Below are 13,403 nucleotides of genomic sequence, written 5' to 3'. Positions count from 1 at the left end.
AAGAGCACAATGATGGTGCCAACTTGGGCCAGTGAAGCAACGTCCTCCACAACTAGATTGAAGAACAAAAGGACAGCAACTTGTCTGTTCTCATCCCCCCAATTCCCCAATAAAAATCTTAAAAACAAACAAAAAAACCCCAGATTTGAGACCACAGGAGGGACCGCCAGGGATGCAGGGCCAGGCCATCTGGAGGGCAGCTCTGCATTCTTCTATCTTCTTAAGCTGGGGGTGGGACAGTCAGCCATGGCAACTGTGGCTGTGCTGGATGGGAACAGGAACTACTGTGCTGAGTGGCCCCTGTCCAGCAGCTGTCAGGCAGCTCAGAAGTGTGAAAGCCCCCGCCCCACCTGGTCACAGCCACTGGGCAGGAGAAAAGTGTCTTCATGAGATCGAGGTGACAGACCTGCCGGGAGTCGGTGGAGTGCCCACAATGGCCCACTTCCTTAGACACAAACAGGCACAGAGTTCGGGCCGGACCAGAAGCCACAGCAGTGTTGCTGTCGGCCCAGGTGGAGGCAGATGTTCGAGGTTTAGGATCTTCGGGCAGGCAGGACGCCTTTTATTCCTCCAAGGGGCTCAGTTTGTTCTGGCCGAAGCCAAGCAGAAGTCCAGCAGCTGAAGAGTTGAGCGTGGACACTGCTGCAGCTGTCAACCGCTGGGCCCAAGGTCTGGCTGCGCCCTGGGTGACGAGCTGAGACGACACTGGGGGAGAATCTCAGCCTTCACACCGGAACTTGGGATTTAGCTCTGTTGGCCCAGTGCCTGTGCGAAGGGCCTGAGACCAATGTGTATGTGGGCTTGGGGTGTACCAAGGACGGGGGGAGAGGCCGCTGGCATCGTGGGGGACCATCCAGCCCAGGTGGCAACGCACCTTCCCCCAGAAACAGTCTTGGTCACCCTCTTGAGGTGGAACTTTCGGGGCCATTCCTCAGGTCAGTGGGCGTGGTCCACTTTCAGGGGCTTCTCCAAACGCCGCAGGACCAGCTTCTGGTACCCACAGCAAGACTGGCAGCCTCCACAGACCCCGAGGCCTGTGCCCAGCACAGCTCAACAGCTTTTTCTTGGTCAAAGCGCTCACCCTTTGCAGTAACCCCTTCTGAACTGGACCGAACTGGAAACAAGATGACTGAGCTTGCTAGGAAGGCGCCCCGAGTGACAGCACGGGAGGGCTCTGCCCCCCGCCCTGGGCCCTCGGCTCCTGAGGCCTCCAGCCGCCGCCTGTCGCCGCCTGGTCGTCGGGAGACACTGCAGAATCCCCCTACTGGTCCCTGGTACCATCCTCACCTGCAACAGGCAGGTCAAACGCTGGTTCCCTGAGCCTCGCCCGTCATGTCTGGGCTGAGGGAGAGGCACCCTGGGCCCCCGAAGGCTTCATGAAAGGGCTTCAGTGTGTGCTGGAAAGGGACTGCCCCCTCCCCCGGAAACACAACACGACCGTTCCCCTCAGCGTTTTCAGGAGGGCACGCCTGCAGCCGCCTGCTGCTCTGCCCTCATTACAGAAGGTCTGCTGATCGAATGCCTGTGAAGTGCCACTGGAGACAGAGGGCGGCTGGATGGAGGCCCCTTTTCCTTCTCCGGCCCCACATTTGAAAACTGCCCTTCAAAGCGGCCCAGCAGGTGTCTCGAGCAGCTCCCTTACCAGATCGGACCAGGATCAACGAAAATGCCACCGCTGAAGTCCCTTTTACATTTGTAGGCCCTGGCTGTCTTCTGTGGCCACAGGACTCTGGGGACAGCCCCCTTGCCCCCCAAGGCCTCCCACCTGCGCACAGGTGTGTGGGGAGCTTGGAGAAGCGGCCGAGGCCCTCCCATCCCTCCCTGGAAGGAAGCGGCTGCTTCCCTCAAGGAAACTGAACACGAACACCGCCCGCGACGCGTTGCCAGGAGCCGTTTTGCGAGGGGCAGGCGTGTCGTGGAAACGGGAAGGCGTGTGAACAGGCACGCATCTGAGAACACCCCTTGTGGTGTGTTAAACCATGTTCTCGGTCGTTGCTTGAACTTGGAATTTTAGCTCTTCTGAGAGCACAAGGAAAAAATGGATAATTTTAGTTTATATTAGATATGCTTCTAAGGACTCACGTCCTCCCAGCTTTCTTTGTTGCAACAAAGAGGGGCTCAGAGTGCGGCTGAGGCCGGAGGCAGAAGCTCGGGACAGAGGTGGGAGCCATCCCTTCCCCAGGCCCCGTACACGTCTGCAGGCTGACACGATCCCCTCAACTCTTGTGCATGGCCAAATCGCCCCCGAGGGGGGCTGAGATGATGGAGCCCGGCCAGCAGGGAACCAGAAAAACCAGGTTACATCTTCTGAGCCATGAGCCACAGAGCTCCCCACTTCCAGGACGGGAGAGGAAGACCAGGACTTATGGGGAAATGACAGTCTCTTGTCTTGTGCTTCGGGGTTCCACAGTGTGGCAGCAACCCCAACCTGCCACATCCACATTCCCAGACAAGAATGACTTTGCAGAGCGCCCAGCACCATCAGGAAGCATCAGACCTGCCTTTGGGTGCCCATCTGCGGCCTCTGCTTCTCTTTGGAAAGTCCTAATGGCAAAGGCTGGGCAGGAGGTGGCCGGTGGAGGTCCATCTGCCCAGCTGGGCAGGTTCCTTGGGAAGAAGGCTGCTCCCCAGGACCAGAGGAGACCCATAGACAGGGCCTGCCCACCCCAGAAGCCCTGAGCTGTGTACCCAGCACCATTCAGGGTGATGAGTCCTGGCCGGACCACACCAATGTGTGGTCACTCCATGGTCTGCTCTGCACGGAAGGGCCAGGGCACCTCTGGCTTCGTCCTCCCCACGTGCGCCAGCCCCGCCAGCCGCGCACTCACCCAGCTCCCCGGCAGCCTTGATGTCGACATTGTCGTAGCCGCTGCCTATCCGCACGATCACTCGCAGGGCCTTGAACTTCTCCAGGTCCTCCCTGGTGAGGGTGATGGTGTGGTACATCATGGCGCCGACGGCTTCATTTAAAACCTGCGACGGGGCAGGCAGAGCACAGGGCGGAGCCCCCATCACCCCTGAGCCTGCAGCCAAGAGTTCCGGGAGGGAAATGACCGGCTGAGGACAAGGTCTTGGTGTGACAGCGTCCCCCAGGTGGGTGGCCTGTGGCTGTGCATTTTGGGGGCCTGTTGGTGACTCTGGGTGACACAGTAGAGGGAGGGGGGGAGACAGGGAGGCCCGAGAGGTGACCGTTGGGCAGACGGTGGGAATGACTAGCCCGGGAAGACAGGAGGGAGGTGTCAAGATGTAGCAGCATGTGCTCCCTGAGGCCCAGCTGCTGCCACCGGACCTGGGGGTGACCTTGCCCTGTGCGGCGGGGGCCCACCTTCTCGTGGATCTCCTGAGTGGACTGTGCATCACAGAAGGCCACGGTGGCCAGGTCCTTCAGGATGGGCATCTCCACGGTGCAGTCTCTGCCGTCCAGCAGCGCCACCAGGGGGCGGGGGTGCAGGGGGCCGTTCATGATCTGGGGGCGGATACCTGCAAGGAAAGGGGAGGACTCAGTGGGCGGGGACAGTGCAATGAGGGGCCAGGTCTCCTCCACGTGCCAGGGTTCCCAGTGAGGACCCCTGGCCCACCCCATCCACATGCCTGTCGGGTCTGCAGGACGCCCACTGTCTTCACAGCAACCTCCCCACTCTCCAGGCTGACAGGGAGCCCACAGGTCACTTTGGAGCCATTAGGGGAGATTCTGGGACAAGCCAAAGAGACCGAGTGGGGACATCTGTGCAGTTCATTCGACTGCGCAAGGTAACATGCTGTCTTGTCTGCTGGGCCTGGAGGGGGTGGGGTCCAGGTGGGACCCAGGTCTCGATGAGCGACCTCACGTGGCTAATAGGAAGCACAGTGGAGCTAACTCCATCGCCACGTGGAATCTGTTGAAGTCCACAATTGCCGCTGCCAGAAGGGCCGCACGGGAGCTGCCCCACCACCCCCAGGCCCAGAGTCCTTTGGGGACAAGGGGGGGGGGGTCAGACTCCGAACTCCCCCGAGGCTGAAGCACCGAGGCTGTGCCTCCCTGTGCCTGCCAGGCACCACTGCCCTTCCAAACACACACGAGGGGGTAACATGAAATGGGAGGGCCTTGTCAAGGTGTCTGAACCCCGCGGGAGCGGCCTGAAGAAACCTCTGGTGGAAACCAGAGCCCTGGGCACGGCTCCCTGCCCCTCACCTGGGCTAGTCCGCCGGGGTGGTGGAGAAGGTGCACGTGCAGACTCGCTGGGGACTCGAGACAGAACATAGAATTTCTCAAAGGACCACAGAGTGAGCAACGCTCATCAGGTACAGCGACCAGTCAGAGCGATCATACGACCTGCTTTGCTGCTGCCCGACAGAGACGAAGGACACCTGTCCCTGCAGATGGAGGCACAGGTGGCAGCAATGCCTCCAACCCGAGCGACAGGAGTGTCTGCCCTCTGCCACGAGGTGCACACAGGTAGACATACCAGCCCGGGCACTTCCTCCTCTGCACCGAAAAGCAGCATTTTCTCTAATCAACCATTCCTTTCAAATTCACATACTGGCAGGCCTCTTAGCCTGGAAGCACCCCAAGGGCTCCTGTCCTGGCAGCCCTGAAATGGCCGCTGGGTGGGGCCCACTGGGCCCCTGGTGTGTAAGGGCCCTATCCGACCCCCAGGGCACATTACCCAGCTAGCCACACACTTGAGTAAGAAGCTGAGAGGCGACCCCCGTCTGGAGCTGCGGCTGCATTCCCACTCAAAGGGCACACGCCGAGGTGCCCACATGCCCGCTGCACGGTGGTTTCTGCCCTGGACAGCTCCCACCCACAGCTGCAGCCCGTGCGACAACCATCTTTGAACATGGAGCAGAGAAAAGCCTTTCGTCCTAGCCGGGGTGGTGAGGGCCACCTCTGGGCGGCTGTGTCCATCCTGGGCTGGGTCTCACAAGCAATCCCAGTCCCTGTGAGTGGCAGCTGAGCCCCTCCCGCCTCCCCAGGACCCCAGTGCCCGAAGCTGATCCCCAACATCCTCTGGACTGGGCTGGGCAGGCACAGGGGGGACCTCCCGTACCCACCGCCAGTCTCCACCCGCCCTTGATCCCCATGGCAGGTCCAGCCCATGAGAGGCCAAGGCGGTGTGTGCAAACAGGAGGAGGTTCCCCCCCAGACCCAGGGTGTCTTCAGGCAGGGCCCCAGACCTCCCCGACCCCTGACCCTGCAGACAGGGAAGTGAGGGAGCAGGCACTGCACATGGAATCCGCCCTCGCACTTCATCCTCACACCTGCATCTGCATTAACAACGAGGAAACTGAGGCACGGGGTGCAAAGCATCTCGCTGGATGGAGTAAGCAGCTGAAAGGAGGGGCAGCTGGTGTCACCTCAGGGTCCACGCGCTGAAGCTCCTACTTCTGCCAAGCAAATGGTGAGACGGCCCGTTCCCCGCAAGAGTCTCCTCCCCTCCCACACCCAGAGGGAAGCCCAGGGTCGGGCTCCGGTGGGACTAGCGGTGCTGGGCTGCGCGGGCAGATGTGCTCGCTTGCTCCAGGCTGTCCCTCCCACAAGGTGACTGAGGAGCACCGGACCTGACTCCCAGAGATGTGGGCAGGAGGGTTAATCGGACAATGTCTGCAGAGTTCACAGCATGATAAGAAACCCAAGTTGTTAATTAAAAAGCAACCACAGAGGAAAATGACGACAGGTACCAGGCAGGCACCTAGAGCCACCACAAGCTGTCCATCCACAGCGTCAGTGCATGCATCCCGTTACCTGGGAAACAAACTCCAGGTTGCCTAGTGATTGCCTCCCTCCCTGACTTGGGCTGCTTTTCTCCTTGGCGAAGCCCAGCCTTTGCCCTCATCCGAGCTGGGCAAGGAGAACACAGCAGGGGCTGGTCCATGAGACCCACGGGCGTTGTATGCTCAGAGGGGCCTGGACCCGGGAAGGGTGCTGAGCACAGACAGGGGTGGGTGGTGACAGTGGGTGGGAATCACGTGTCCTGAGAACCAGGCTCTCAGGGGGCCACATGAGACCCCAGCACTGATGACAAGAGGAAGCTTTGCTGGGCCACCGCTAGTTTGCTTCTAGAAAGAAAGGGGCATGCTACACATGCTCCCTCAGGCCAGAAGGCCTCGTGCACCCACATACTGGGGAATCCAGTTAAATTCAAGCCACCCAGCTCAGCACCTGCTGCCCCTACAGTCTAGCTGGTGTCAGAGGCAGAGGGGCCCAGAAGACCCCAGGAGGTGCAGCTGCAGAGACTTCCCATCTCACAATGATTGACACATCATTCAGTGCTTCTGACAATTTGAACAATTTCTAGTAAATTAGGATATAACTGACACATTATAGGTTAGGATCTATTATATACATTAAAATGGCAAATGACCCTTTAAGGGACTATGGGAAATGGGGTACTAACTCAGGGGCTGGCCCCCAGGCTTGAAGGGAGTGCCCTATTTCCTCTATAGTTGGGGGAATTGGGGGGAGGAGACCAAGGCACAATGTTTACTGAAAAGTCCCTAAAAACAGAGGTTTGTGATCAAAAACTAGGCTACCAATGACTAGACACTGCTCAAGCCCCAAGGCTGAAAAGAACCCCACAATGTCACCCGTACTCCCATTTTATAGTCGCAGAGATGGAACCCAGGGTGACCACATACACCACCAGGGAACAACAGAGGAATGCCAGCCGCCTCACACAGTGCCAGGGACCCAGCCGAGCCCGAGGAAATATCTGATGAGGATCAGAGGGTCCAGGTGGCCCTCTAGTCAAAATGACTACTTCCCTTCTACAGTTTCCTTTCCCAGAGATGAGCTCGCCCCACCCATTTCAGAATAATTCCAGCTGCAGCTGGACATCACGGAAAATCTATCAGTGCCTTCCTCTCAGCACCTTGCTCAGCATTAACTTTGTGGAAAGCTTGGTGACTCCCCTGGTGTCAATTACTCGCTGGTTTCAGGCTGGCCTCTGCACAAACAGGGACACACTCATCGTAGGGGACGCAGTGCACCAGCTCGAGGCCAGCTCTGATGCCCTTCCCTGGGCCTGGGACCGCCTAGAGCTGGAGCTGCATATAAACAGTAGTAAAATTAGAGACACTTAGTGGAAAACAGTGATAGCAGGCCGAGCTGCCGGAGTTTTCAGAGTGGCCAGCTGTCCAGTGAAGACCAAGTCCAAGGGCCTCACGGACTCTGAGGGGGAAAGAAGTCTCCAGGGAGGCATCGGGGGCTTTCTGGCCATCCAGCCATAATGCCACCGCATCCGGGTAACACCACCTGTTTCCCTGGGGAGCTGCTTCTTCCTCAGGCGACACAGGCTGACGGGGCTGCTGGTGGCAGAATGGGACGTGCTTCCCGGAGCCGAGTGACCGAGGGGGAGAACGTTGGTCCTGCCACACAAAGCCGCCCTGTGGTGTCTCTGAGCCCATTCTGGCCTTCCTGGACACAGCACGAGTCTAGCTGACATCTTGCCTACAGGAGGACGCGCTGTCGTTAGAGGTCTGATGTGGTGTCTGTTGCTGACTCAGCCACATGATCCTGTGGCTTTTGGAATTTCAGGAATTGAGCAGTTTTACCCCAAAGCAAAGTGGCTACAACAACCGTGGGTGACCCAGCAGGCAGAGGCATCCTGACACGGCAGCAGCCTCAAACACCCGTGCTGGGCTGGCCAGGATCGACGGGTGACAGTCACGTGTGTGCACTGCTCTACCTATGCAGGGCCACCTCTCTGCTCAGCTGCAGGGGCTGGCCAAGCACACCGGGGCTGCCCCGAGGCCCCTGCGGGCCACACACACACAGGGCGAGGACCGCTGAAGGGGAAGGGAAGCACCTGCCGAAGCAGCCCGAATCCCTGCAAAAATCTTCACTGCTGCTCGGGGGTCGCTGGACCCAGGGGAGCCTCTGGGGCCCCAAGGCTGTTGCTGAGATTCTCTGGGATGGCATCGGCTCTCCTGACAGCCGACAGCAGAACAAGCACCTGGGAAGACCCACAGGCAGGGACCGTGCAGGCCTACGATCTGAGACAGAATGCACCGCCAGCTTAGCGAGAGGCCCTGGGGCTGATCCCTCACATGGGGCTGCCAGGTGGGAGAAGGCAGCACACACGGCTCCCACCTTCACAACACCCAGACGTCTGGAGCAGGCGGAAGGGACATTTAGGACCTCCACCCACAGCTTTTCATGTCATGAGCTTTTGCTCATGTCTCCCACCACCCCAACCACAGCTTCCCCTTAAATGCAGCTGCTCCCCAATTAAAAGGCCTCTTCCTGTAGCCCGGCACAGCCCACCCCATCCCTCAATGCCGGTTTCTAGAAGGCGAGTCACAGAATCAGACAGAGGGGCTGATAAGGGGCATATTTCACAGGGTTGCGTTTCCACGATCTAGAGCTGAAACTTGTGACTAGGGCGAGCCAGGGGGAGATGCTGACCTTGGAGCAGAAATGAGCCTGAGATGCAGCATGAAACTTGCAAACACGGCTTTGTTGCGGGGCCCGCCCAGCAGAAGCCTGCGTGGGCAGGGAGGCCGCGGAGGCTCGCGTGGAGGTCAGCACGCTTGTCAGCCATGTTCTCAAAACTTCTAGGCTGTTAGACTCGGATCTCAACGACAGCCCAAGTTCTGCCCGTGGCTGGAGTTTGTTTGGAAAGCCGGCAATGGCACAGTGACTGCGGTGTCCCCGTCTCCTGTCTCCAGAGACCCCGGGAAGGCGCCCACCCCCACAGCAGCTGCGCAAAGGGCCAGGGTCCCCTCACGTTTCCGGAAGAGACCCCAGGAGCAGGCTCCCCAGAGGGCAGCTTCAAGGCAGTGATTCGTCATGAGACGTGTGTTGCTAAGTGTGGCGCTATTTTAAGGTGAAAATGACAATTGCAGTCACTGTGTGACTTTTGAAACAGTGTCGCTCCCTTTCCCAGATGAAGCCCTCCTCTCAGACTCGGAGCCTCATGCCAGAGGCCTCTCTCCCTCTGGAGGGAGCTTTCAGGTTTCCATTCCACGGGTGGGGCACCGAGGCCTGGGCAGGCGACCAGGGAGGGCCACAGGACACCTGGTGGGTGAGCAGTGGGCCTGCGGGCAGAGCGTGGCCGGCTAATCTGACATCTGCAATGTAAGCTGTCTAGGACCCCGCCCAGCACATAATTATTTAACTCAACCCTGACTCAGGGCTAGCCCCAACCCAGGCACTGGAAAAACAGCGGGAATAAAGAAAAGGTGGAATTAGAATAACCTGGCTTAAACTGGCACTAGGAAATAAAAAGGCGTGAAGAGTGAAGTACCTTCTAAACCAAGACAGGGGCGTCTGCTGCTTGTACCCTCAGCCCCGCAGGCACTGCCCGCATTTCCTCCAGTGACGGGTGGTGCGACCAGGCAGGAAGAAGCCCAGCGCAGGGATGGCACACGCAGCCCGCCCTCTCATCGCACGAGGAGCGCCAGCAACGTGAGTGCAGCTTGCTCGCCCAAGGTCACGTTCTTCTTCTGGGCTGTGAACGGCACAGAACTATCAAGAAAAACACGAGTGTGGAGGCATCTGGCCTCGCCAGGCGCTCTGAGCACCCAGGCGCTGGGCTCGGGGGGTGACCAACACTAAGGGGGCTCCCCAGAAGGCTAGTGTGCCCCATGGGGGAGCCTGGTTTTAAGCCACTACTTAGTTGTGATTTTTGTGTTTTTTCCGCAAAGTCAGCTGGAGGCTCGGCTGAGAGATGGCCACAGGAAGGCCCTGATAAGTAGATTAGATTCTTAAATAAAACATGGATGTTAACGTGCCGTGGCCTCCAAGTAAGGTGCTCTCAGGCCACCTCTCCTGTAGCTCAGGTAACAGTTGGACAGAGAACAGGCCATACAGGAAGCAGATGTCTAGACTTGTGGGAACCACATCACTTAGCACAACATAATGCAGAACTTCTGTACCTCCAGACAGTTAAGCACTTGCTGTCACATTTTTTTTTTTTTTTAAAGCTGAGCCATCCTGCCACCTGTTGGCAGCTCAGCTCAGGCTGGGAATTGAACCGGCGACCCTGTTGCTCAGAGCTCGCACTCTTGAGTGAGCTCTTAACCAACTGAGCCACTCGGCCGGCCCTCTTGCTGTCACTCTAACCAGTCCCTTAGAGTAACCCAGGGAAACCGTCTCAGCAGCCTTAGCTGTGCAGAGTGTCCACACCACGCCAGGACCTTCAACAGAGAAAAGGGGCAGGCACTTTTTCCTGTCCATCAGAGCTTAAAAACAAGACCAGGAGCCACTTACCGCTGCTTCAAATAGTTCTCTGACACTCACGTGCGGGCCCCACAGGCCGTCTGGCCACCCAGGAACCCCTGCCTGCTTGATGGGTGCCCCCTTTCCAGGCGGCTCCTGGTTTTCACATTTGGCCTCCGTCACCCTCACCAGTCCCCAGGGAGCCCCGTGTTCCTGGTGCATCTTTTGGCCCCGAAGCAGCACTTGATGTTCTGGAAAGCAGGTATTTTCCACCAGAGGCAGGTGGAACAGCGCCCACTCAGACTAAGTGTGAAGACCCTCCCAACTGACCAGCCTAAAAGCAGCAGGAAGGCCTGAAAAGCAAGCACATTCCACAGCAAAGCAGCCAAGGACGTGAGGCTCTGCTGCTATTTTTGGTAAAATGTGACCCATGCTCTGTATTTCACCAAAGGCTCAGCTTCACGTGGGAGGTCCTGGGGCTCTGGGGTGAGGGAGGGATGGGGGGCCGTGGCCTGGGAGCAAAGGCTGCAGACTGGGCTTGGGGAACAGCTGACCCCTAGGTGTGGGGTCCCACTGTCCTCCCGTCCAGGTGAGGTGACACAACCCACCTCCTGCGTCCCACCATGGGAAGAGGCCCACGAAATAAAGCCAGTCTATTTCTAAACAGGTTCATGCCTGTTTAGAAGGGTTGCTGTGCTTGGCACTTTGCTTCCACTTTTTCAGTTAAACCCTGGGACAACGCCCTGTGACAGCTTTAGCAATGAGGAAGTGGAGACTGAGAGGGGACAAACGTCCTAAGTCACAGAGTGAACAGAGGTGGGGCCAGGACTCGAATCCAGGTCTGTCTCACCGGAGGCCAAGCCCTCAACCCCACAGCTCCCCACCGTGCCACCAGGGGCAGTCATTCTGTGTCCCTTCACCACTCCTACGCGACTGGCTCAACTGAGCACACGGGCACGGGCCAGAGCCACCATCAGGCCAACAGATAGGTGATGTCTCCTTCCTGGGCAAGGCAGGCCTTCAGGTTCCCTCTCTGACGACAACACCGGTTGTTTATCAATTACAGATACTCAGCTTGAAATTCACAAAATCGAGAACCATCACTGGGGCTTTCTCACAGCCCCAGAAATGGACACTTCCCTTTGGGCCATTCAGGATTTTGCAATCCACGAGACGAATCATCTGGGTGGCAACTGTCCTCCACTGTGATCTGGCAGCACCCGGGAAGAGGCAGATACCCCTCGCCCCTTGGTACCTTCCAAGCTGAGACAGGCCCCGGCCCTCGCTGAGTCCCACGGCTCTGCTGGTGGCCCCGGGAGCCCTCCCCTGCGCAGGGGCCATGCTCATCTTCTGTATCGTCCTAATTGTAGTACATGTGCTTCCGAAGCGAGCGCATCCCTGGAGCCCTCAGAACCACAGAGACTGGAAGGCCTCAACCCAGGCAAGTCAGAGAACCCCGCAGGATGGGGAGGGGCCAGAGAGCATGCAGTCCCCACGTCCAAGCATCTCAGGGACGCGAGTCACTTTCCACAGTGCCCTAAGGTCCAACACGCACCCATGGGCCTGGCGGACGAGAAACCTGGTCCAGGAACTGTCAGCCTGGCCCCTAAGAGGATGAGCCCAGGACGCCGCTGGAAAACCCTTCCCGGCACCTTCCTTACAGGAAGCGCCCTGGGGGTGGCCTCTGGCCAGGCAGGGCTGCTGAGGCACCCGAGAGGCTCAGGCCCCTACAATGCTTGCTGCCTTGGAAGGAGGTGCCCCCCGCACCCCGCCAAACACACACACAGGGAAGGGGTGAGCCCAGAGGATAGAGCTTCAGGCAGCTCAGGGCCATGGGCACAAGAGAACCGGGGCCCAGTGAACGTCTCACACCTGGTCACCAGCAACAGCCTTGGACGGGGGAGGAGGGACGACAGACTGTGATGGTGGACGATGACACGACTCTGTCCCTTCTAAACAGTAACTGGAAAGATGGCCAAGCCACCAGGCCTCTGTGGAGGACAGAGCTGAGAAAAGCAAGTGTCCGCTGATCAGACCTCCCACACCAGGCATCTTCCTAGAAGATACTGGCTGTTGTGAGGTGTTTACCAGTCACCACAAGACACCACATGTCCGCTTCCTGGGCTTTCAATGAGACTGGGGGGGGGGTGTTCTACACCCTTCCGCAGAAGCTCTGGGCCATTTGGCCCAGCCTGGCTCAGCTTTGCAGAGCAGCCCCCGAGAAAACCTGCCCCCACCGCCTTCCTTCACTGCTGAGATTCACTTGTCATCTGGCTCATTCATGCTGATGATATGCCAGCAAGGTGGGACACCATCCTCACAAGTGTGTGACCATCACGGCACTGACAAGCTCGCTGTTTTCTCTTAAAATTACACTTTGCCACAAAACCCAGCAGCAACCCCATGGGCCACAAGTAAGGAGCACAGTCTGTCCTCCTAATCGAGCCTTTTCCGAGTGGCCGGCATTCAGAGGTCCGCAGGGGACACGGGATGTGGATGGTGGGCGTGGGGAGTCCCCACGCGCTCTGCTCTAGTCCTGGGAGGGCATGGCGAAGCCAGAGCGTTGTGGCCCCGCGCTGTGGGGGATGGGTTTTCCGGGCGCCTCTGAGTCTCAGGTACTTCCAGGAAGGCGCTGCCTGCCCACGGTGTGGAGGACCGCCAGCGGAGGCTGCGGGGGTGTTTCGTTTGAGTGTTTCTCAAGTTCTAAAAATGTGCCCATGGCAACAACAGAAGGGGATGTTTGAGAAAAATAAAATGAAATAAAGATGAGAAAAGAAAGAACGGATGCCAGAGGAACCTGGCAGAGGCAGGCGCTGCACGCCCACTCGCCGGCCGCATGCTGCTGGCCTTCGTTCCCGGGCCCTGTGGGGATGACAGGACTTCACAGGAACCCCAGGAACCGCAGGCAACCCACTCACAGCACGGACTCGCCCACCCTGACCGCCCTCCATGTGCCTTTGCAGCAGTTCTCAACCTGTGGGTCGCGACCCCTTTGGGGGCCGAACGACCCTTTCACAGGGGTCGCCTAAGATCATCGGAAAACAAAAAGATATTTACATTACGAGTCGTAACAGTAGCAAAATTACAGTTATAGAGTAGCAACGAAAATAATTTTATGGTCGGGGGTCACCACAACATGAGGAACTATATTAAGGGGTCGCGGCATTAGGAAGGTTGAGAACCACTGCTTTAGAGTGTCCTCGCTGCCTGCGGTGCCTTTGGCACAGCCTATGTGGGCGGGTGTGTGTGTAAACTTTTTGGG

The 13,403-nt window shown here is 58.3% G+C and overlaps 1 protein-coding gene across 3 annotated transcripts in view; it reads right to left on the bottom strand.

The window, feature by feature from the left end:
• Positions 1 to 13,403, bottom strand: part of CTBP2 (C-terminal binding protein 2) — a 155,476-nt gene that overhangs the window by 9,811 nt on the left and 132,262 nt on the right. For all 3 annotated transcript variants that reach the window (XM_019654200.1, XM_019654198.1, XM_019654199.1), the window contains 2 exons: positions 3,326 to 3,480; positions 2,829 to 2,973 (listed from right to left, as the gene is read on the bottom strand). In XM_019654200.1, the coding sequence (XP_019509745.1) occupies positions 2,829 to 2,973; positions 3,326 to 3,480 (300 nt within the window). The remainder of the gene's footprint in view (positions 1 to 2,828; positions 2,974 to 3,325; positions 3,481 to 13,403) is intronic.

This window comes from Hipposideros armiger, unplaced genomic scaffold (genome assembly GCF_001890085.2).
Source record: "Hipposideros armiger isolate ML-2016 unplaced genomic scaffold, ASM189008v1 scaffold_216, whole genome shotgun sequence".
Classification (NCBI taxonomy): Eukaryota; Metazoa; Chordata; class Mammalia; order Chiroptera; family Hipposideridae; genus Hipposideros; species Hipposideros armiger.
This window is presented reverse-complemented; position numbering and strand designations above follow the sequence as displayed.